Source organism: Dipteris shenzhenensis, chromosome 32 (assembly GCF_047967505.1).
Source record: "Dipteris shenzhenensis isolate YYH24624 ecotype China chromosome 32, Dip_SZ_1.0, whole genome shotgun sequence".
In the NCBI taxonomy this organism is placed as follows: domain Eukaryota; kingdom Viridiplantae; phylum Streptophyta; class Polypodiopsida; order Gleicheniales; family Dipteridaceae; genus Dipteris; species Dipteris shenzhenensis.
The window spans coordinates 14,422,122-14,448,041 of NC_141627.1; the positions used below are offsets into that span (position 1 = coordinate 14,422,122).

At 44.4% G+C, this 25,920-nt stretch overlaps 1 protein-coding gene across 1 annotated transcript in view; it reads right to left on the reverse strand.

Annotated features, from left to right (window-relative positions):
- Positions 1–25,920, reverse strand: part of DCL2 (dicer-like 2) — a 361,432-nt gene that overhangs the window by 113,808 nt on the left and 221,704 nt on the right. The window contains exons 13-17 of the mRNA XM_087370403.1: positions 13,504–13,722; positions 11,697–11,920; positions 10,686–10,960; positions 10,062–10,555; positions 9,842–9,948 (exon numbers count right to left, since the gene is read on the reverse strand). Of these exons, the coding sequence (XP_087226529.1) occupies positions 9,842–9,948; positions 10,062–10,555; positions 10,686–10,960; positions 11,697–11,920; positions 13,504–13,722 (1,319 nt within the window). The remainder of the gene's footprint in view (positions 1–9,841; positions 9,949–10,061; positions 10,556–10,685; positions 10,961–11,696; positions 11,921–13,503; positions 13,723–25,920) is intronic.

Genomic DNA, 25,920 nt, shown 5'->3' on the forward strand with positions numbered 1-25,920 from the left:
GAGGAGCTCAGACGACAGGAGGTTAGAGCCCAAGCCATGCTAGAGGAGATCACCCAGCGATGCTCAAAGTTCTCGTTTCATGCTTCCAAGTCCTTTTGGGCTAGGAAAGGTGACAGGATGTGCAGAGAGTTCTTCAGGACTCATGGCCAGAGGTCAGCAGGGGAACAGCTCCGATCTCTTAGAGCGCAGGATGGTAGTGTCAGGACAGATCTAGACGAGGTCCGGGACTTGGCGACAGATTTCTACAGATCCATGTTCCAGCAGGAGCCCCCAGACCCTCATGCCCGCTGTTGCAGGGAGGAGGTGTGGAGGTATACACCGTCGCTCGTGCAGCCTAGCATGAGTGAAACCCTTCTCGCCCCCTTCACTGTGGCAGAGATGCAGGATGCGGTGAGCGCTATTGATGGGCAGAAATGCCCAGGTGAGGATGGGCTCTCTAGAGCTTTCTTCACCACCTTCTGGGAGCAAGTCCATCAGCCCTTGCTCGCAGCCTTCCAGCATATCTTCTTTAGCGGACAGATGCCAGAGAGCCTTGCGACAGGCTTGATTTGCCTCGTCCCCAAAGGGGGGGACCATCAAGAGATCAGACAGTGGCGCCCTATCACCCTCCTCCCGACTGCTTATAAAATCCTCGGCAAGATGATCAGTAGCCACATCCGCCCCCTGCTACATGACTTGATCCATAACACCCAGACTGGTTTTGTCCAAGATCGCAGCATTTTGGACAACATTTTCACATTCTCAGAGGTGACGAAGTGGGCCCAGCACAATGGCCAGCACCTTGTCATACTCCTTCTTGACTTTGAGAAGGCGTACGACAGGGTAGACTGGTCCTTCTTGGAAGGTACACTCTCTCGGTTCGGTTTTCCGGACGAGTGGATCAGAGGTATTGCTAGTCTCTACAGACCAGCTGGGTTATCATCAGCAGCAGGATGGGGGAGAGATTCACCCTCGAGCGCTCGGTGTGTCAGGGCTGCCCGCTTGCGCCCTACCTCTTCCTATTTTTTGCGGAGGCCATGACTCACTTCCTACGAGCCCGTACCACTGGTCTTCATGGGATGCACCTCCCTATTCGGGACGAAGTAGAACTTCTGGACTCCGAGTATGCAGATGACACGGCCCTGTATGTGCAGGATGTTATCGAGTCATTGCAGCGAGTGAGACTATCTTTAGAGGTTTTCTGCCTAGCCGCTGGGGCGAAAATCAACTGGCATAAGTCAGTTGGTTTTCTTACGGATCCGGGAGCCAGCTCACAGTGGGGTATTTTCCTGGCGTTTCACTGGATCCCTAGAGGACAGACGACACGTTACTTGGTATTCCAGGTAGGTCTGGCATAAGGTTGGTCTCTTAAACCTTTTAAATCTAGAGGGGATTGTGTTCTTTCTAGAAGGAACTACTCTCTTGGTCACATATTGCAGATGCTTGGATTATAGGGGGCAATTTCAACATGGTTGAAATGCCGTCAAACAAAAGGGGTGGTAGGGAAGGTGGCATTCACTCCCTAGAGAGAGCAGTTTGGGATGCCTTCCTTTTTCAGTACAGTGGCAGGGATGCTTGGCACGATGATGCTTTCCACACTCAACCACATTCTCTCCTGTTTTCTTGGTCAAATAGGAGATTGCAGATGCCTATACATGCACGGATTGATAGATTTTACGTGGATGATTGGGCTCTTGACAAAGGTGGTACTGTTTGCATTGCAACTGGGGTGTCCACTTCGGATCATTTTCCAGTGGTTTTGATGGTCTCAAATCCCCATGTGAGGCACTGCTCTGCCAGTAATAGGATTCCAGATTCCTTTTATGCAGAGGAGGGCCTTACAGAGACAGTGTTGAGTACCTGGGTATCTCATTCGCAAGATGGGCAACTTTCTCCTTCAGACTTTTAGCCGCAACCCTCTCTGATATTAGCGACTTTTATCTTTCAGTTGCTCATATCAGGAGGGGTGAGATCCTTGGGCATGAGATACGTGGATCCGTCAGCAATTGGCTGCCCTCCAGAGGGAGGAGCAGAGGAGGCCTACAGATGGTTGGATTCAGGAGTGCCTTGCTGCAGCAAGAAGGGCTCATCAGTAGTCACTCTTAGATCAGAGAGCAGAGTATGTCTTTCATGCCAGAGAGTTATTTTGGACTCTGACGGGAGGTAGTGTCAACAAGCAGTTCTTCTCTACTCTTGGCCCTAGACATAGTAGGGAGTGCGTCTCACAGCTTGTTGACTCAGGTGGAGTTCTTCAGACACATCCAGATGCCGTCTTACAGGTTGCCACCGATTTCTATGACTCCTTTCTTACAGCAGATCCTGACACTCAGGCCACAGATGATGCTAGAGTGGTTATTTGGAGACACTTACCTAGGTTGGTGACAAGGCATATGACTGTTTCACTTGATGCACCCTTCACTAACGTAGAGTTCAAAACTACTCTCTCTGCCCTTCACAACGCAAGTGTCCTAGTTCAGATGGACTTACCCCCTTATTTTTAATTATATTTTGGGATCAGATTAGGGATCACATTACCTCAGCCTTGCAGGGTGTATGGGACTTGGGTGAGATGCTAGCTTGCATCCAGAGTTGTGGTTGTGAACCAGGTAATATTGGCCACTGCCTGGTTTGTTTGCTCATGTTGGTGGAGATCTAGAGGTTGTATCGCTCAGCTCATGTGACCTATAAGGAACCTCCTATGGAGCGGTTTAGATGGCACCTTAGATGTTGCAGCCAGGGTGGCTTGGGAGACCCTCATTCTCCCCAAAGGAGAAGGAGGTCTCAATATTATTGACCCAAACTTGCAGTGTATGGCCTTGCTCTGAAAGTTTGTAGTACGTGGATTGATGCCTGGACAGCCCTGGAAGGATTTTTTCTCACGCAGCATTCAGTCTTGTACCCCTTCTCATGGGGGAGATTGGTTGTACAGCAGCAGATGGATCTTTACTTCAGCCCATATCAAATATCCCCATTCCCCTCTCATGGTTGGTATTCTAAAAGCTTGGGGCTGCTTCAGAAACACACTTCGCAGAGTTCCACCCCCCTCTCATGCAGAAATTCACAGGCAGCCAGTCATGTGGAATGACTCGATTTTGGATAACCATGGCACGCCACTTGGAGTGTCACGTCATATGCAGTGGTCTAGATGGGAGAGGGGACCTGCTTCTATTGTAGGTGGTTGGGAGGCCTTTATGAGACTTCCAGAGGATCAGAGACTTATAGCAGTTGGGGACCTCAGAGAGAGTGCACTCAGGATATAGCAGATACAGGCAGCCATTCCGCCATAGTGGATTGACACATATGACATGCCGCTCACAAAGTCCACTTGGTGGGGACCGTTTTCAAGGACGGGCATTCTCTTATAGATTATAGCACTGTAGGATGCACATGAGAATACCCTTGTCTTTGATGTTCAATCGGGAGGCAGACTTATCAGATCTTCTGATGATATTCTTTTGGAGGTTGCATTTCAGCTTGTGAGGATTGTAGGTTTCATGGAGTGGGGCAAGGACTCACAATGGTATCTTGACCCTTATCCTATCCTCCATGCGCTGGGGTCTTGGAGACTCTGGCTGTATAGTGGTTCCCCTATCAAGTTCTTGCAGTGGGACCCAGGGGAGTGGGAATGGATTGATGAGGGCATCGAGAGAAGAGCTTCTCCTTCTTTCGCTACACAGTTAGAAATGCCCGGAGGTTTCAGCTCAGCAGTAGAGGTTGGAGGCCCTCCAGAGCGCCACATTGGGATAGTTTTTAGATTTTCACAGTTGTGCGGAGGAACTTTTGGCGTAGGCTCTAGAAATCCCTCAGGTTTAGAAAGATCACTCTTTGCTTTCGGCTTTCTATTCATGGAGGGATTGCAGTGAACCTATGGAGATCCAGGTTCAGGGTTGACCCTACTTGTCCTCGTTGTCACATGGCAGTTGAGTCGGTACAGCATTGCCTTTGGGAGTGTAGATAGGCGAGGACAATCTGGAAAGGTGTTGCTAGGATTTTTAGCATCTTTCATACAACACCTTTTTATATAACCTGGGGTTCAATGGCTTGGTTATCTCTTACTGGCCCTTAGGTGTTTTTCGAGGGACATGATCCAAATCCAACTCTCATTGTACACTCTCATTGTACGGCGACACTTAGTGGAGTCTTGTTCCCTCCAAGATGTTCCCTTCACTCCTTTCAGAGCTGCTCATGCCTTAGTAGACACGCCTTGGGAGATTTTGGCTAGCATTGTAGCTTGGCATATTTGGAGAGCCAAGTGTATAGAGGCGATGGAGGGTATCTAGGTTCACCCTTCCCAGGCTATGGCCACTATTTGGACCGACACAGTACACACTTTGATGGCCATTTGGGCGAGCATGTAGGGATCCTCTAGAGCAGCCACTACCAGAAGAGTTAATTTTTTCAAAGTTTGGAGAGGATCTCCTTTCTTCTCTGAGTTTCCCTCAGGGTTGAGATGGCACTTTCAGCCGGGTAGAATTTACTCAAGCATTTGACAAACCCACACCATCCAAACCCGCTTCATCTGCTGATACTGATGCATGGAAAATCGAAGCTATTAGGAATAGAGCCATTACTTCTTTTGGCTTTCTATTCATGGAGGGATTGCAGTGAACTTGTGGAGATCGACGTTCGGGGCTGACCCTACTTGTCCTCAATGCCACGTAGCAATTGGTTCAGTTCAGTTCAGTATTGCCTCTAGGAGTGTAGACAGGCGAGGACGATCTAAAAGGTGTTGCCAGGATATTTAGCATAATTCATAGAGCACCCTTTTTCATGACTTGGGGATCAGTGGCATGGTTATCTCTTACTAGCTCTTAGGTGTTTTTTGAGGGACATGAATCAGAGTCAGACTTTGTGGAGTCATGTTCTCTCTAGGATGTTCCCTTCAGTCTTTTCAAAGCTGCTCATGGCTCGGTAGACACATCATGGGAGATTCTTGCTAGCATTGCAACTTATCAGCAGCATACAGAGGTGCACACCTTCCTCAGGAGGAGACTGGATGAGCAGTGTTAGATGGATCTTCACCTCAGCACACCTCAGATCACCTTCATCCCCTCTCATGGTTGCCATTCTGAAAGCTTGGGCTAGTTTCAGAAGCTCTCTTCGGAGGATTCCTCCTTCCTCCCGGGAAGAGATTGATAGGCAGCCCATCATGTGGAACGACAGTATTTTAGATGATCGTGGCAGACCACTGGGTGCCTCACTCTACATGCAGTGGGCCAGGTGGGAGAGGGGACCTGCTTCTTCTTTGGGATCTTGGAAAGCTTTCCGTAGGCTTCCAGAGGAAACCAGGTCAAGGTTGACAGGACATCTCAGAGGGAGTGCAAGGAGGATCTTGCGGATTGAGACAGCCCTTCCAGAGGCTTGGATAGACACAGATGATATGCCTCTCACTTCCTCCACTTGGGCAGGTACTTTCTCGAGAGGCGGGGTTCCACTTCAGGTCTTAGCCTTCCGAGATGCACAGGAGGATGCTTTGGTTTTCAGTGTCCAGGATGGTGGCAGATTGCTCAGATCTACAGATGATATCTTGCTTGAGTCTGCTTTTCAGCCTATCAGGGTCGTAGGCCTTTTGATGCAGGGATCAGATTCAGAGTGGTTCTTAGACCCTGACCCCCAGTTACTCTCCACCGGGTCTTGGAGACTTTGGCTCTATGGAGGAGTTCCCATTAGGTATTTACAGTGGGACCCCGGAGAGTGGGAGTGGATTGACGCGGGGCATCGAGAGAAGACCATCCCCTTCTTTCGTTACACGGTCAGTAATGCCAGGAGATTTCAGCTCAGTAGTAGAGGCTGGAGACCCTCCAGAGTTCCTCATTGGGAGACAATTGGTATTACTGCGGATCAGCAGAGGTACTTCTGGAGGAGGCTCTGGAAATCCCACAGGAATAGAAAGATCACTATCTTCTTTTGGCTTTCTATTCATGGAGGGATTGCATTGAACCTTTGGAGGTCGACCCTACTTGCCCTCGTTGCCTTTCTGCTTCGGAGTCTATTCAGCATTGCTTATGGGATTGCAAACAAGCGAGATTGATTTGGATGGGGATAGCCAGGATCTTCAGTCACTTTGCCCATTCCCCACTTTTTATGACTTGGGGCTCGGTGGCTTGGCTTTCTCTTACAGGACCTCAGGTTTTCTATGAGGGAGTTGACTCCTCTCGGGCCATTTCGGTTCGACGTCATCGGGTTGAGTTCTGCTCGTTGGATGTGGTTCCACACCGTCCTTTTAGAGCTGTACATGCCTCTGTGGATACTTCTTGGGAGATTATAGCGAGCATAGCAGCCTGGCATATCTGGAGAGCCAGATGCACAGAGGCTATGGAGGGTACTCAGGTTCATCCCTCGCACACATTGGCTAGTATCTGGACAGACATCGTACACACTCTGATGGCCGTATGGACGGGTATGCAGGGGGACTCCCGTGCAGCCTCAGCTAGGAGGGCTTCTTTCTTCAGGGAATGGAAGGATTCTCCTTTCTTCTCTGAATCTACTACAGGGTTGAGATGGCACTTTCAGCCTCAGCCTTGGTTTCTTTCCACCTCACTCTGAGGGGTTTTTTATTATCCTCATGATTTCATGATGTATTCCGCTTTGAGCTTGCTCTCGCGGGTTTTTGTTCTTACTTAATAGAAGTCTTTTTCATGAATATATATATATATATATATATATATATATATATATATTGGAGGGCCAGATGTACGGAGGCGATGGAGGGTTCCCAGGTTCACCCTTCTCAACCTATGGCCAGTATATGGACTGATACTATACAGACATTGATGGCCATCTGGGCGAGCATGTAGGGATCCTTCAAAGCAGCTACATTCATAAAAGATACTTTTTTTAGAGTTTGGAGAGAACCTCCTTTCTTCTCTGAGCCTCCTTCATGGTTGAGGTGGCATTTTCAACCTCCGCCTTGGACTTTTTTTAGCTCTTTTTAAGCTAGCTCTTTTCTCATGCATGGCATGATGTACTCCCGCATTAGAGCTTGCTCTTGCGGTTTTCATTCATACTTATTGAAGTAATCTTTTGGAAAAAAAGAAAAAAGTTAGCATGCTCCTTGGATTGTTGTTTGGCAAGCTTCTGAAGACAACGGTCCTCTAAATACGTATATTTGAAAGGTTTGAATGGATTCTTACCCTTGGAATATAATGCCTGCTCCTCATGGACGTCCTTGTGTGAGAAGCATTGCAACCATTTCATCCAAGGACATATCCCATGCTACATGAAGTGCTGGTATGATATCACGATACTGAGGAATATCCTCAATGCTAGAAAGGAGGACAACTACCTGATCATCTTCCCCAACATGGGCCTTCAAAGCAGCAAGTGGTGATGAGGGATTCCATATGATTCAAATAAGCATTAAGATAATCTTCATGCTTCGTATGGAACTTAAAGAATTCCTGTCTAAGAAATACTTTCGAATTGAAATTTTGTTGCCAAATAAGTGCTCTAGCTTGTCCCACAATTCATGCGCAGTGTCATGAAAATCCAAGTGATGAATAACGTCATTAGACAAACCCAAACCAATGATAGAAAGACCTTTTTCATTGAGAGTTTCCCACGCTAGAATCATCTTTTCATCAGATTCAGGTTTCTTATCTTTGCCACTAACCATCTTCCACACACCTTCCTTCATAAGTAGAATTGGTTTGCCAAGTTGGAAAGTTCTTACCATAAAACTTTTCAATGACAATTTTGGCTTTGGAATACTCCATGTTTGATTCAAATGTTGCAGCAATACGGGCTGAAGTGCAAGCTTGGAGCAAAGGCTAGAATAGTATGGACTATAGCAACAGCTCGGCTTGCAGTCGGGCAGATGGCGGCATTCTTACGACGTGAATAGCAGCAACAATGATACTCTCTAAGTAGGTCGTTTCTTAAAAAACAAGCTCCAAATGAGGTCGTTTTTAGGGAGACCAGCAGTAGAAACGTCTCCACAATAGTAAGCAACGATTTCCTTCACAAAAACGCCCCCAAAATAGCAAAAACGAGTTGTTTTTGAGCAAAAAACGGGCCGCTTTTGAGCAAAAAACGAGCTGTCTTTTCTTCTACGAAGACACCCACAAGAATGGTGACCAAGTTGCTCCAAATCTAAGCACAAATCTGCAGTAAACTCGAGGTTGATGGCACAGCAAAATCCGCAACACACGCAGCAGCTCCAACTCCACGAATCAGCTCCAATGTCCAGCAAAATCCACAGCTCATGGAGAGGCTAAGAGTGAAGGAAGAAGGGCTTCCTCCAAGAGAAAAGAGGGGGAGTAGCTCTTCTTTCTTGGACTCCCTCACCTCAATCTCTTGGAAGAGCAAGGAGCGAGAGGGAAAGAACTAGGAGAAGGAAGGATGGAGAAAGAAAGAAAGGGAGGAGGAAGGATGGCTCGGATACCACATGAAGGAACATGGTGGTGAGGGAGAGGGAGAGAGAGAGGATAGGCTAAGGAATACTCAAATGGAAACATAAGGAAATGGAAATGAGCAATAGACTAAAATGGAAAGACTCCACATTGATAAGCTTGAAGTAGACTCCTTCTTGTGATACACAAGTACAATCATATATAGGATAGACACACACTAGAATACCAAAGTGTATGTGGGATATCTCCCAATATGACACATGCCACTCACACATAAGACTCTACTAGAACTCCCAGTAGAACACACTAAAACACACTCGACTTCATGTTCTAACAAGGTGGGTTGAGGGTGGGGGGGCAGAAGTGCCGCAAAGGGGGGGGGAGGGACAACCCATAGGGAAGGAAGCCCGCAAGAGGGAGGGAAAGGGAGAGGAGAGGCAGAGGGGCTGAAGGGGGGGGGACTGAGGGGGAGAGGAAAGGCAGAGGGGCTGACGGTTGAGGGGGAGGGGCTGAAGGGCGGGGGACTGAGGTGAGAGCTACGGGGGGAGCAGCAAGGGAGAGTTGGGGCAGAGCAGCAATGGCCAAAGGTTTGAACTTTTCAAAGGTGGCACTTTTAGTCTCAACCTTGGATATTTTCTAGCTCTCTTACAAGATCTTGATTTTGCCTTGCTATATATACCTTTGTAAGACTAGAATAAGTCCAATCATACAAATTTAGATTTTTGTTGTTCTAAAGATCAAAAATCTACACAGCTATATATACCTTTGTAAGACTAGAATAAGTCCAATCATACAAATTTAGATTTTTGTTGTTCTAAAGATCAAAAATCTACACAGAAAATCAAAGAGAAAATGAAAGAGAAGGAAAAAAAATAAGAGGTAAACAAAAACCTTTGTGAAAAACGAAAGAAAGACATACTTAGCAAGCAAAGCAACACTTATGTCATCATCAGTGCCCAAGCATAAGCAGCTATATTGGGTTTCTAAAGACCCGCGGAACCTAGTGCTTACTAAAATACGTCAAATAAACAAAAGAGAAAGAAAACAAGAAATAAAGAAGAAAGGAAGCAGGTGACTAAGCAAAAATAAACAAGCAAGTCAAGAAACAAAATTTTCTAGGTTGTCTATTTTCTAGTGCATTGCATGATGTACTTCTCCCATAAGTTTGCTAGGTTGTCTATTTTCTAGTGCATTGCATGATGTACTTCTCCCATAAGTTTTGTTGTTAGAGTTTATTTCGTACCTAATAGAAGTCTTTTCTTTGACATATAAAAAAATAGTGAGCTGGAACTCTAGAGAGCAAACCACAAACTTTTGGTCTTTACTTTGTGTCAAGACCCAGCCCTAGCTATGTCTCATTTAGAACTCCTAAATTCGCTTAAGTTTAAGCCCTAGCTCTAGATTCTCCTGATACCGTATCATTGTTTCTTTCTTTGTCCTTTTAATTAGATGTATTATGTGAAAAAGAGTTCAGAATGCAAACAATTGAATCAAAGATCGATATAACAAACCTGAATCTGAGACAACCTGCAGATGTCTCAAAAGCAGATTCGAAACTTTAAATATTGGGAATGCTTGAAGAAGTGGTTGCTGGTGATGCTTCAAATGCAAGTCATACCTATCAAATATAAAACCACCTTGTGAGATCAAAGAAATATCGTGGGACATTGAGCTAGTCTCATTGTCTCCATGATGAATCTTAAAGCACAAACAAACATTCCCAAAACATACTTTTTTTGGTAATAGTCAGAATAGCTGCTGTAGGTGCCTTTGTGTGAACTGAATGGTGAATGAAGATTCATGCTGTGTATGATTTTTGCAACACAGTAATGCTTTCCATTATGTTTTGTTGACACTACACAATCCACGATTTTCTCTGTATGCATAGTCATATTTGCCGTATAGATACGATTCTGGTCCTCCTCCTTTCCTGAATTACACTTCACCAATTGCTCAGGTGATGATTCGTTTGAACTGGCCTCCAAGTTTGTGCAACCATCTATGGCAATGCTTGATCCCTCAAAAGCTCCTGATGAAGAAGCACTAAATATGCACTTCCAATCAATAATTGAGACATCTACATCAGACACCATATCATGGTTTTGCAGTGGAAGGAGAAGATACTGGCAATCAGAGATCCATGTTATACGTTCATAAGGAATATCCAATGTTTTCTCTATTAACAGGTTCAGAACAATCTCTTGAAATCTTCTTGCTGCCTCAACCTACAACAATGAGATGACTAATCCATAGTTCTGTTAGGTCTAAACAATGTTCCCAAGGATGTACACCTATTTTCTGCAGAAATTGATGAAATGAATGCAAGTGTTTTGCACCCTTGTTGTCTGAAAATACCTGATCAGGTTGAAGCTTAACCCTTCCACCAGGTTTTACTTCTGCAAAGATAATGCCATTACCCGAGCCTAATGGTATAGTTAATTTTGCTATGTCTGGATCGATGCAACGCTCAACAAGAAAGAGAGTCTGGATGAAGTTCCATGAAGAAGGCGGCTTGCACTTGAGCGAGATAATGAAAGAGTTAAAATAAGTTGTCCGTCCTGAAAAAGCCCAGTCACCTTTTAGGCTTTCTGGTATGAACAATGGGTGAATCTCTGCATCCCTTCTCACATCTGCAGAAAAATAAAATTTGTTAATATTTTTTGTGAAAACAGTCAACAAGCTACTTTTTTTCAAGAAAAGTACTTCATTAAGTATGAATAAAAACCACAAAGCAAGCTCAAGTGCGGCAGTACATCATGTCAAGCATGAGAAAAAACAGCTCAGAATGAGCAACAACAACAAGCTACTTTTCAATAAGTATTTTGGAAAAAATTGATTTTCCCTTCCTCTATGATCAATAAGTTTTCCTCACTACTAAAAGGATGAAATAAAGGCAAAAGCTTTACACTGTTTGATTAAAAATACAAGACTGCATTGTTCTATTGTAGATGCACTGGATGTCTGGGCAATGCATTTCATTGTTGACGATATGGGATTGCTATGGTATCTTTTCTACATCCAGAAAGGGAAACGACGGAGCTCCAAATAAATTAATGACCATTTCAATGATACCAGAAAGGTTAGGGATATATTTACCTCACCAGCCTCACTGTTACTGTCCTAGAATGGCATATATTTCCCCTCAATAAATGGAATGACACATATCTCTTTAGAAGATTTACTAGAATTAAGGTCTCAAAGGTGACATCGGCCAAGATATCCTTATGCAAATGAACTCAGGTTTTCATGATGATGAAATTAAAGATTTGAATTTCAAAGAAAAGGCCACCAGAAAAAGCAGATTTATACATCAAAAGGTGATAACTTTCTTAGAAACTCTTATCCGTAGTCACCAATGCGACCCACCTTGCAAAGTTTCATCATTGTCTGTATCGTCTGATGGAAGTAAGTAATCCGTAAGAGCATTTAAATCATGTAACTTTTTACATGCCTCCAGACAAACCATCTGTTTTAGAATTGCCCACTCTCCACATACTGTTATATCAGTTATTGGTGCATTTGGAGGCAGAATGAGAGTGCAGCTAGATCTTTTGCTATCAAAGTTAAATTGGGGACGTGGTGAAAAGTACCTGCACGGACATTTCCAATGTCAGTTTGATTCTCAACAATGTGAAAGCAAAGGTGAAAGATTGCAAAGATTAATAAGTTGATTCTGGTATGTACCATAGCCTCCTATCCTCTGTATTTGGAATTACTACGTGATGACTGAGATCTTGGTACTGCTTATTTGAAATGCAGAAGCCACCGAAAGAATGAAAATAGGATTTCCAAATGGAGTCAAGTTGAATACTTTAGGAAGCTCCGCAGGACTCAGCAGATAGATGCAGCCATCCCGGTGGAATGGACAGTTGAGCTGCCTATTACTTCCACCACTTGGATGGGGGCTTTTTTGAGGACATCAGTTCCTTTATAGGTGATCGCTCTCCGAGGTCTCGGGGACGACGCACTGGTCTTTGATGTTGGGGATGGAGGTTTACTTTCTACATCCAAGGATGGCATTCTTCTTGACGTTGCCTTTCAGCCTGTCAGGATTGCTGGTTTTGTGGACCTTGGAGCGGGCTTGCAGTGGTACTTAGACCCCGGCCCTCTACTCTTGGCCTTGGGATCTTGGAGGTTCTGGTTAGATCATGGGCACCGAGAGAGGGAAATTCCCTTCTTTCGTTTCACGGTTGGTAATGCCAGGAGGTTTCAGCTGAACAGTAGGGGTTGGATTCCCTCCAGAGCCCCCCATTGGGAAAGCTTCTTCATCACCGCAAACTTGCGTAGAAATTTTTGGAGGCAGCTCTGAAAATCCCTCAGAAATAGAAAGATCACTCTTTTCTTTTGGCTTTCTATTCATGGAGGGATTGCAGTGAACCTGTGGAGATCACGATTTGGGGCTGATCCCACTTGTCCTCGATGCCATTCTGCAGAGGAGTCAGTGCGACATTGCCTTTGGGACTGCAGTCAGGCGAGGACTGTTTGGAAAGGGGTTACTTGGATAATCAGCATCTTTCACACTTCCCCTTTCTTCATGACTTGGGGCTCAGTCGCATGGTTATCTCTTACCAGGCCCCAGGTGTTTTATGAGGGTGAGCCTTCTTCTTGGGCACTCTCGGTCTGCCGGCAGGTGATAGAGCCCTGCTCTCTACAGGATGTACCACTTACTCCCTTCAGAGCTTCTCATGTTTCAGTGGACACCTCTTGGGAGATTTTGGCTAGCATTTCCTCTTGGCGCATTTGGAGAGCCAGATGTACTGAGGCCTTGGATGGCACCCAGATACACCCATTACAGGTGTTCACGGGTATTTGGTCTGACACGGTTCACACTTTGATAGCCATATGGGCTAGCATGCAGGGTCCTTCACGGGCAGCCTCTTCCAGAAGGACTATATTTCTTCGAGTTTGGAGAGGTTCTCCCTTCTTCTCGGAGGTTTCTACCGGATTGAGATGGCACTATCAGCCTCAATCCTTTCTTTTTGGCTCTTGAGCTTTTTGTGCATTGCATGATGTATCCCGTATGGAGCTTGCTCTAACGGTTTTTCTTTAATACTTAATAGAAGTCCCTTTTTGCAAAAAAAAAAAAACTTTAGGAAGCTCAATGATCATTATTTACTTTGTCTGCACTTTATTACACGTACCCATAAATTCACAAATTCCCTTAATGAATTACCTGTCACCTGGCAACTGTGAGCAATAATAATAAATAAGGGATACACTGGAATTTAAATTCACTGTTGCCCCTGTTGATGATACTTGAAAAGTTGATTCTGGAATTTCACAAGGATATCCAGTTTCTAGGTCCAGATCTTTCCTTTGCAAGGCATCCTGTTTCATGGTTGCTTCACTTTTCTGCAATGCAGAGATTAGCTGCTTTTGCTTTGCATTACCCCTGGAAAAGATAACAAGAGGATTGAGCCAGATTACCTCCAAATGCAGTCAAATTTTATTAAACACTAGAAAGTCTTAAAACCATATGTTGCAAATAATATGAAATATATACTGTTAATGCCGAATCATGGTACTGCTTGCTGATGCCACAGTTCGTCCCATCACCCTTGCTTCACTCCAGGTGTGCGAAACCAGTGATGGTTTGCTTTGCAGTGCACGAGACTAAAGGGATATGCAGTATATGTAGGTGTGTGGGGCAAGGGGGAAAATGCACAGCTTAGATAACAAAATGAAACGGAGAAAGAGAAAGAGATGCACAGCAAGTTGGAAATGATCTTCCATTGTTTAGCCAAATAGCAATCAAGATAAAAATGGATTGAGGCTGTGCTCTACGCACAGCATTGCTGATGGGTTCCTGGCATTTTGGGCATGGCTGGCACCTTCAACTCAATGGATTCCTTATTAAGGGAAACCCGGCTGCTGTCAAAGATCTTCAGCTCTCTGCTGCTCCATTCACAGCTTGGCCTCAGTCTCTTTCCTTTGTTGCTATTGTGTTCCACCTTGACTCATTCTAGTACTTGGTGTTTTGTCAATGCGGGTGTCCTTTGATGAAGTTCTTGGAATCGTTGACTCTTACGACTCTAGGACTTTATATGCATACAATCAGTTGCACCTAGCCATCAGAAGAGTAGGTGCCGTTACATCATATCGGTTCAGCTCTTGACATTCCCAACATTTGTAAATCCTATGTGCTGCCATCCTTAGGCAACTGCCAAAATCCTCTGACAGTTGCAGCCTTTCCCGCCTCGGCCTTGTCTTATAGTGTAACATCCATCTCAGGTTCAGCACCATGTAGACTATGTTAATGGGTAGGAAGGAGTTGCTTCGCCCTGCCTTTGCCCCGTTTCTTCACTCTTTGTTGCTTGCTCGCAGAGCATTTGCCTTCAGACTTAGTTGAATCCTTGATATGTTGAATTTGGGATTCAACATTTGCCCCAACTGTTGCTCAAGGCATGTCCTTGTGGCTTGGGTGTCTTGATTTGCATTCGTATAGGAGGTTAATTATCTAAGTTGCCTCCAGCTCTGACACTCAATTCATTTCATAATACAAGTCCCTTGCTATCTTAGGGCAAGTATGAGTTGGTTCATTCCGTGTGCCTTTTGAAGTCGCATAAGGTTGTCCAATAGTGTCTTCGGTCACTTGCCACTACCTCTCAAATCTTCTAGGCCCTTACCTTGACTCGTTTTTGAACTTAAGAGTTTTCTTGATGATGGTTGCCTTAGAGAAAACTCATGGTGTCGTTGATGCACATGCCCTTGTTGTTCTTACCCCTCCTTTGCCCTCGTTTTGGGTCTTCAATCTTTCTGGTTCCTACAATTTACTGAGCAATTGTTAAGGTTCTTCAAGCTGGGCTTGTAGCTCATCCCACTAGCAACAAATCCATTCAAAGATACTTGAGCCTTCCTTTGCCAATCAGACCTCGACCTCCATGAGTTTTGCTTTAGACACTCGAACCTTGTCATCGGCCATCTTGACTTGTGCCTCCAACATGCCAATGTGGGTTTTCTTTTTTTTTTAGCAAATAAATTTTTTTGGTATTATGTATCAAAAGACAATATATAACCATGTCAAGTTCCCTTTACACCTGGTTCAACCAATAAACAAAAGAAGAAGAAAACAAATGCAGATCATACATCAGTTATAGACTGAGGGTCTGTTGGTTTAGCTTTAAAATAGTTGATCAAAGCCTTGCCATCTTTGCATTTCTTAAACAATCCAACAAGTTGAAAGGTTTACAGGTGTGCGTGGTAGAGGGACTCACAAAGAATTAGCTAAGGAAAGCTCAAAACTAGCAAAGATGAAGGCACCAGAAAAGAAGGCAAATGGGCTGTCAATGTTGGTTTTCAATTAATGTTCTCCTGTTTGACCCAGTCGCTGTTGGCTTGTGCTGATGTGGCACAGCCTTAGTTTTCATTCTTCATTCACTTGATCTCCTCCCTCAATGCCTCGGCGTCTTTCTTTGCTTCTCGTCCACCTCATGAACTGCTGTTGGTGCTTCTCAACTACCCTTGTGGCTTCAATTTGCCTTTGTTTCTAGTCTTCCTCAAAGGAGGCACATGTCTCTCATAGTTGCTCGTTCTCCTCTTCCATTCGCCTTGCTTTGTATTTAGCTATCCTCCACGGAGTGAAGTTATTTGTGGCATGGAACATCAAGTTGAGGGATTGTCAAATAGTGAGTGCAAAGGTATCACAATACTAGCCAAGCTCCCCTTTTTTTGTTTTTTTTTAATGAAAAAGACTTCTATTAAGTATAAACAATATCCACGAGAGCAACCTCGGATGTGTAAAGAATGAGGGAGAGAGATAGGAGACTCAAGTTCAGCTTTCTTCACAACACACAAAAGAGAGAGGACACAAGGTTTGGAGGGTGAAGCCTTTCTTCACTTTTTGCATACAACAACAATACAATAGAAGAGGGAAATACCCTATATGTCAAAACCTAGAATACGTGGTTCATATGTGAACCCAAACCAAAAACATATGTGGTAGTCTAACTACCCACGAGTACAACTAACATAGGCGGTGACATAAATGATAGTCATTCAGGAGATATATCGGGGATAGAGCTTGATATCTCAACACTCCCCCTCAAGCTCAAATCCATCTCACGTACACCAAGCAAGCTCCTAAATCTGCGAAGCTTCTCGGTACCCAATGCCTTCGTAAAAATGTTAGCCACCTGCTCCTCAGTGCTGACATAGACAAGATCAATCTCACCTGCTGGAACCTTCTCTCTCACAAAGTGATAATGCACCTCAATGTGCTTCGTTCTAGCATGATAAACTGGGTTATTAGCAAGCATGATGCTGCTAATGTTGTCACAATGAATGACAACTACTGCATGAACTGACTGTCCCATATCTGCAAGTAGCTTCCGTAACCAAGCTACCTCACATGCAGCCATTGCTGCACCCCTGTACTCAGCCTCTGTGCTCGACAAGGCAACTGTTGGCTGCTTCTTGCTGCTCCAACTGATGGCACCACTCCCAAGGGAAAACATAAAACCACTAGTAGATCTCCTGTCTGAGACACTACCAGCCCAGTCAGCATCTGTGTATCCATGTACCTGTAATGCACACCCAGCTTCATAAAACAGTCCATAATGCAATGTGGACTTCACATACCGCAGTATGCGCCTAGCCGCATCCAAATGTGGCTTCCTCGGTGCCTGCATAAACTGACTCACCAGCCCCACAGCATAGCTCAAATCTGGTCTGGTTATAGTCATGTAAATCAAGCTACCTACTATGCGCCTGTACATAGTAATATCTTCAAGAAGCTCACCTGTCTCTGCATTGAGCTTCACATTCTGCTCCAATGGAACAGAGATAGGCTTACAGCCTGTCATCCCATATTTGGACAGCATGTCCAAACCGTATTGCCTTTGCAACAGCCATATCCCACTCGGGGATCTAATAACCTCAATGCCCAAGAAGTAACGCAGCTCTCCCAAATCCTTCATCTCAAATTTCTGCTTCAACAGCAGCTTCACTTCATTAATGTCTGCATCACTATCACCTGTAATAATCAAGTCATCAACATAGATGACTATAAGCACAATCCCTCTGTTTGTCCTTTTCACATAAAGTGAAAAATCTGAATTGGAAATTTGAAATCCAATAGTGACAAGATATTGCCCTATCTTGTCTGACCATGCCCTCGGCGCCTGTTTTAAGCCATACAAGGCTTTGCGCAACCTGCATACAAAATCAGGATGTGAATTATCCTCATAACCTTCTGGCTGCATCATATAAACCTCTTCCTGCAAATCACCATGCAAGAAGGCATTTTTCACATCCATCTGATGCAAAGACCATCCCTTTGCAGCAGCCATAGCAATTACTGCTCTCACGGTTGCCATCCTTGCAACTGGGCTGAAAGTTTCCTCATAGTCAATTCCATATGTCTGCGCAAAACCTTTGGCAACCAATCTTGCCTTGTACCTGCTAACAGACCCATCAGCATTGTGCTTTACTTTGTAAACCCACTTGCAGCCAATAGCCTTCTTATCATGAGGCAAAGGCATCAAATCCCAAGTGGGTTTGCATCCAAGGCAGCCATCTCTTCATCCATAGCTGCTTCCCAATTTTTATGCCCTGCTGCATCCTCAAAACATGTGGGCTCTGGCTCCTCTAGAACCTTGACCATATAAGCATAGTGATGTGCTGTATACCCATTATATCTCAGCCTGTCAACAGGATACTTAATACGAGTGGACCTCCGTACAACTGGATCAGTTGCAGGAGTCTTTAAATCATGCCTGCTTTTCCTTGCACCAGGTGTAACAACAGAAGGAATCCCAAGTTCCTCATCAAGGCTCATTTCAGAGCCACTTGACTCTCCATCAACATGAGAGCTACCAACAGACACATCAAACACTGGAGCATGGTCCACTTTTTCTTTTCCCTTATGTGATACCTGCACAACACTATCAGGGCTGCCATGTGACGATTCACTAGATCCCAATCTCCCTGTCCATGCATTAGATCCACTAGTAGAGGACTCTCTGGGTCCACTCAAGGCTTGAGATTGCTGCTCTGCATTTATTGCAGCATTCCCATTTCCTGCATCTGCATCTCCTACCATAACAGTTGGTGCATACCAGCTGCTCATTTCATCAAAAACAACATCTCTGCTCACTTGCATTTTGCGGGTGGAAGGGTTATAACAGCGATACCCTTTCTGGTGCTGAGCATATCCAATAAAGATGCATTTTTCTGCCTTTGGATCCAGCTTTGTTCTCTTCTCATCAGGAACATGAACATAAGCTATGCAACCAAATACCTTCAAGTGAGAAATATCTAGTTTTTGGCCTGTATACATTTCTTTAGGTGTCATGCCATGGACAGCTGCAGTGGGGGTTCTGTTCATAATATAAACAGCAGTTGCTACTGCTTCAGCCCAAAAATAATCAGGCATGTTTTTCTCATTTAGGATCGCCCGTCCTACTTCTGCAATATGCCTGTTCTTCCTTTCTGCAACCCCATTCTGCTGAGGGGTAGACCTGCATGAGTACTTCCTTTGAATTCCCTGTTCTTTCAGATATTCACAAAATTCTTCTGAAAAATACTCTCCCCCTCCATCAGATCTTAGCACTTTAATATGCACACCTTTCTCTTTTTCAACCATGGCCTTAAAAGCCTTGAAATGGCTGAACACTTCACTTTTGTGCTTCATAAAATAAATCCACACCTTCCTAGTGTAGTCATCAATAAACGTCACATAATAATGGCATCCACCAATAGAAGCAGTTTTGGTTGTCCAAACATCTGAATGGATCACTTCCAAAGGTCTTCTGCTCACCTTAGCATTTTTGGGAAATGCATGTCTGGCCTGCTTACCCATTTGGCATGCTTCACATACCTTTTGCATTCCCTCAACTCTGAATTTAGGCAAACCTGCAACAATGTTTTTCGTTTGCATAGATTTCAGCCTTTGTATATTCACGTGCCCAATGCGCTTGTGCCATATCTCAATATCTGCAATGACACCTCTCCCATGCGCAAACATAGCAGCTTTCACCTCAGGCATATCAACATCCAAGGTGAACATTCTGCCATTTTTGTTGCCTTTCGCAACCAAGCGGCACTTATTTTTCAGGTCCTCAACAAAGCATCCATCAGGATTAAATCTAACCTGCAGACCTTGCTCAACCATCTGGCCAACTGAAACCAGGTTCTTAGTGATTTTTGGAACATAAAGTACATCTGCCAAGTACTTCGTTTTGCCATCCTGCATAGCCAATGGCACTTTACCAACCTGCGTAATTGGGTGCGCAGTATCATCACCTGTTTCAACATAACCTGGCTTATCCAAATTTCTAACATCATGAAACCACTCACCATGACTGGTCATGTGGTTAGAGGCACCTGAATCAACATACCAAACATCATTGCAAGCTGCAACATCTCCTGACATGGAGTTAACCATATGCTGCATCACAAAAAGGTGCTCATTTCTGTCGTCACCATGCCCACTTGATGATGCATAGTTGCTTTCTTGTTGTTCCTATAGTAGCTAAAGATCATGGTTACCTTACAAGAAGTAATTGAAAGTATACATTTTTTGTTTTTTTCATTGCCTCCAGTAACTCCCCTACTGGTATCACTCAACTCATGATCGAAATCCTACTGCAGCTTATCTTGCTCTGACGCCTAAGCTCCACACTCTGCTCCTCACCTCTTAATCGTCCTCAACTGCTCACAGAGCTTCATATATTGCGATAGCGCCTTGCTCCTGGAATATGCACATCATCCCTTCCGCTCTCAGAAGCTCACCGGTGTCTTTTCTCTGTGCGCAATCCTCGATCTCCCTACATAGTTGTCTATCATGTATCCTCCATCCAACACCTCCAACAAGAGCCCCAGCACTCGATATCCCACGGCCAAGTTCTGAACCTCCTACAAGAGGAACAGCCCTTCATGCATGTGATCATTGTCAGCACCTGGGGCTTCTTCTGCTCATAAAACACCCGCTTAGCCAAAAGCCTCTCTGCCCTCAGTCTTTGAGCAATCGTGTGCTCACTCGACGCCTAGCCATCCGATCTCCTCACCTACGCCACCCACGATCCTCCAAACCTGCAGAGTAGATTTGCCATCACCACCGACCAGAAGCTCTCCACACCAGCCACAGTCGACCAGCAGAACCTTGGCTCTTGTGAACTACCTCCTCGTTTCTCCTACTGATGGTGCCTATTCGCGACCCCTAGTTCCCAAAACCAAAAATGACCCCCTCGCTTCCTCTGAGATCCTCCTAGCTCGTCGACCAGAAGCCTCCAGTCCAGATTCACGTAGGCACCTTGCATGCCCATGCTCACTTCTCAATTTTTCCAGCCACATCATCACGGAGAATTTACCACTCTCCATTAAAAAAATGCAAATACCCCCCAAGGCACATTCAATGCACATTTTGGACCTTTTAGTCACACAATTCCCACACACATTAGCATGCACATTAAAGCTTGCATGCACCCCCATAAGAGGTCCTGTTGATGGGAATGGCATATTAATTCACTCTTCTTCTCTTGCATATGATAAGATTGTCCAAATACAATCATGTACTTCAGAGTATAAGATTTCTACATGTACATCATTACCTGATTCAATGCTCTGTACAGACAGACCCAATTCCAAGATCAAGTATATGAATATACAGTTTCCTGTTTTTTAGTATTTATATCCACTCATCAAACTCAACATTTGTACAAAGACTCATCCAGATAATTCTTATGGGAGATCTTCCATTGTTGGTAACACAACACCCTGCCACTCTTCATCATTTACATACAACAGTATGTGCCACACACCTTGTGTTTCAAAGTTGAGGATTTCTTCAAACTAAAAGTTCCAGCTGAAGCTCACTGTATCATACTATGATTCTACCTCTAAATAAAAATACATTTTTTGTTTTTTTCATTGCCTCCAGTAACTCCCCTACTGGTATCACTCAGCTCATGATCAAAATCCTATTGCAGCTTATCTTGCTCTGATGCCCAAGCTCCACACCCTGCTCCTCACCTCTTAATCGTCCTCAACTGCTCACAGAGCTTCATATATTGCGATAGCGCCTTGCTCCTGGAATATGCACATCATCCCTTCCGCTCTCAGAAGCTCACTGGTATCTTCTCTCTATGCGCAATCCTCGATCTCCCTACATAGTTCTCTATCATGTATCCTCCATCCAACACCTCCAACAAGAGCCCCAGCACTTGATATCCCACGGCCAAGTTCTGAACCTCCTACAAGAGCAACAGCCCTTCATGCACGTGATCATTGTCAGCACCCGGGGCTTCTTCTGCTCATAAAACACCCGCTTAGCAAAAAGCCTCTCTGCCCTCAGTCTCTAAGCAATCGTGTGATCACTCGATGCCTAGCCAGCTCATCTCCTCACCTACGCCACCCACGAGCCTCCAAACCTGCAGAGTAGAGTTGCCATCACCACCAACCAGAAGCTCTCCACACCGGCCACACCTCCCCAGCAGAACCTTGGGTCCTGTGAACTTCCTCCTTGCTTCTCCTACTGATGGCGCCTATTCGCGACCCGCAGTTCCCAGAACCAAAAATGACGCCCCTGCTTCCTCTGAGATCCTCCTAGCTCATTGACCAGAAGCCTCTAGTCTCAACGTAGACACCTTGCATGCCCATGCTCACTTTCCAATTTTTCCAGCCACGTCATCACGGGGAATTTACCACTCTCCATTAAAAAAATGCAAATACTCCCCAAGGCACATTAAATGCACATTTTGGACCTTTTAGTCACACAATTCCCACACACATTAGCATGCACATTAAAGCTTGCATGCACCCCCATAAACCCGCATGAAAAGCCCCTTAACATGGACAGCAGAACATATCAAATTCTTGTAACATGCAAGTGCACATTGACTCAGGAAAATATAAAAAAACCCTTCATGACTTGACTTTGCATGACCCCAAATACATTTGACTTAACCACACACTGGACACCCTTGCTCTGGAAGTTTGGTACAACCACATTGCATTTCATCGTTTCCCAAAAGTCCCCGTAGAGTATCTACCTTCTCAAGAAAAATATCTACATCAGCGTAGATTCTTTTATGAGAGTATTCATAGCTCAAAGCCACCACTAACTAGCTATGTACATAGCTACGTACCTACCCATCAGCATGCAACAAGTAAAAAGCATATTTACATTTTTATCCACACATCTCTAGCAGCCCCTTTCTTCTACTGTGACATTCATGTCCAGCAGTGAGCCAAAAAGAGATGAAAGATCCAGATTTTCTTCTTTTTCATTTTATATTGACTTCCATTGGTTCTGCCACAGCTCTACATCTTCATGATCCTACTCTTTCAGTGCTTCCATCAACCGTGCAAAGTATTTCTTGAATCGGATACCATTGACTCTCTTCTTATGTTTCTTACCATCTAAACGAGTCAATTGATGAGTTCGATTTTCAAATTTCTTCTCCATTCTATATGGACCTTCCCAGTTGGTCTGAAAAGCAGTATGAAATGTACTATCTAGTTTGCTATTGTATCTGAGAACTAAGTCTCCATTTTCGATTTCTTTTTTCTTGATTTTTGCATTTTCCAAGTCTTGCCTCCACATTTGTACTCTAGCATAATGCTCAAAAGCCAAATCCCTGTCTAATTACATCACGTGCAGTGCCAGTAATCTCTCGTGGTAACTGTCTACAGGCTCGTATCCTTCTTCAACCAAAAATTTCAAAGCTGCTATTTCCACATCCAATGGCAGTATTGCTTCTTTCCCATATACCAAATGAAATGGAGAAAATTGAGTGCTGTGCTTCACCGCTACCCTGTATGCCCACAAAACTTGATTCATCTCCAAATCCCAGTTTTTTGTGTGGTTTCCCGTCATCTTAGCCATCATCAATTTAAAATCTCCATTAAAATTCTCATTCAACCCATTGCACTGAGGATAGTATGGGGTGATGTACTTATGATTTATTTTCAGCTTGCTGCATAAGTAATCCGTCACCTCTCCTCTGAATCCAGGACCATTATCTGAAAGTAACTCCACGGGAATCCCAAATCTGCAGCATATCTGTTCATATATAAAATCAGCAACCCCTTTGCTATCCACTCTCTTTACTGCCTTCACCTTTGCCCATTTCGATAAATACTCCACTGCAGTAAGCATATAACACTTCCCTCTGGCACTTCTGGGTAAAGGACCAACTGCATCTATCCCCCATCTCTCAAAAAAATCATAAACCAGCATAATATTTCTTGGCTCCATTTTAAGAATTCTTTTTCCCATCCTCTGACATTCATGGCAGGATCTATACCAGTGCTACACATCCTTCTGTATTGAACGCCACACATAACCCTCCAAAAGTAATTTATGTAGTGTAATCTTAAAAGCATAGTGTCCTCCACAAGCTCCTTCATGACTAGATGATAGTATATAATATATCTCTTCTCTCCAGGGCACTCTCCTCAAAATCTGATCAGCACCTCTCATGTAAAGGTCATCATCAATCATCATATACTGTCTGCTCTTCTGTATGAAGTGATATTTCTGATGGTTGTCTCTTCTTTTTTTTCCTTATCACCGTCAGGTATTTGGGGTGCCAGGCTGATATGGGTATCTCTCCATCACAACAGTTTGCTCTTTTATTAGAGATTATAAGGAGAAAGCTCCTTTTTTGGAGTTCATCCAAGCTTGACCTTGCCTCTTTAGTAATGGTGGTTAACTAAGTTTTGTTAGCCATGACTTGGTTTGTATGCTCTTGCTGGTTTCATTCTACAGATTGTATCATTCAGCCCAAAAGACTTGTAAGGAACTGTTTATGGAGTCCAACTTGATGGCATAGCAGATGTTATAGCCAAGATGGCTTGAGAGACCTTGATTCTTCCCAAATGGGAAGGGGGTCAAGGCATCATAGATATAGATTTATAGTACAAGCCAAATGGTTTCCTTGCCTGTTTTCCAAATTGACAGGCATAGGAGTAAACAAGTTTTCATGTAATATTTGGTATCAGAGCCCTGGTTGTGGGATTGCATCGGGTTGTGGGAGTTGGAGCGACGCTTCACTCAGAGTACGAAGTACGGTTAGGCTTGCCTTGGTCTGTCGTCCGGGTGTAGATCATCAGCGAATTGTGTGAGCTGGTGGTTTGACTGGAAGAAATGCACACGAAGTCATACGAGATTGGAGTCAAAGACGAAAGTTGTGTGTGGACTTTGTGACAGGAATCTGACGAGCCGTTGATGATTTGAAGGCGATGAAGCAGGAGTTCACGACTGCAAGCAAAGGGCTATTCTGTCGTCACGGGACTTGCATGTACTACTTGAAGGGCGCTTGGAGTTCGATACCAAGGTCCATTTGTCTGGTGGAAAGGAGTTGCGTTGGATATTTGAGTGGTGCACGTGCAGGTTTATGGGTGGTTACTTTCAGGACTCGTTGGCATCGCGGGGGCTAGCTGTTGTCATATTTACGTAGTAATTGGCTGGCGAAGCTTTGGTTAACACCAAAGACTGGAGCGTAACATATTTCCAAAACCTCGCACCTTATAACTTGACCCGTGATAGAATCTGTGGCATAAATGGCTGTCGCCCTGCGCCCAGCGTATGGAGCTATGGAGCGTAACAATTGATTTGCAAAGTTCGAGCGCTACGATAGTTATAAATGGCTTGCAAGTTGTGGGTTCGATAGCCAGTAGAGTTACGTCCGTTGCTGTGGACCGCTATTGGGGAAGCTTGGTTACATTTAGTCGTACCAAAAGATTAACGACTATGCTCATGAAGCCCTGCCTGGGACAAGTTGATCTCTTCATGCAACAGAAATATGACCAGGGAGCTCTCTATGCCTTCTAAAGTTCATTGGAATATGTACTTGTTTAATTGCCTCCGTGTTTGAGTTATTTCGGATTGCAGGAGTTTCCCTAGTATAGGGAAAAGTGGGGTATGGTTACAGTGTGATATATGCCTAGTTAGCTGTAAATTTGGAAGCTTGACTTTCGAATTGTAAATACAGTTTCAAGCGGTGTTTTATTATTATTATTTTTTTAAAAACACACACCGATCGACCTAAATGGAAGTAGAAGAAGAAGCTTCTAGGATGGATCCCGTAGAGTCGGGAGTCCGGCCGACCCCGCAGGTGTTGCGCCCAGCAGGTCATACACTATTTGGCAGAATTGCAATGTTAGAGGATGCCTTGCAACAGATTTTAGCGCAGCAGCTACAAGCAAATGTAGGGCAATCTGAGCTCAGGAAAATGGTACATAGTATGTCTGCTAGACCATCTCGTGAAGTGAAAGGAAAATCTCCAATGGAACCAGAGTCCAATGTTCATACGATCGAGCCTAGGAGGGATAAGGTGCCTAATATTGCCAATTATAGGCCAGAAAAGTATTTTGGTCGGACGTCTGACTGTAGTTCCGATATCATTGAGGCCTGGTTACACAAATGGGACGAGGCATTCGCCATTTGTGAAATCAGGAATGATATGAAGAAAATCCGTTAGGCCACCCATATGTTTAATGAGGTAGCGGATAGGTGGTGGATAAAACAGCAGAAAGATGGAGTGGCATCCACTACTTGGGAAGGATTTAAAAAGGAATTTAGAAAACACTTCCTACCTCCTGACGAAGCATCCTGAGCTTGGGATCAGTATCGAAACCTTCGTTAGAG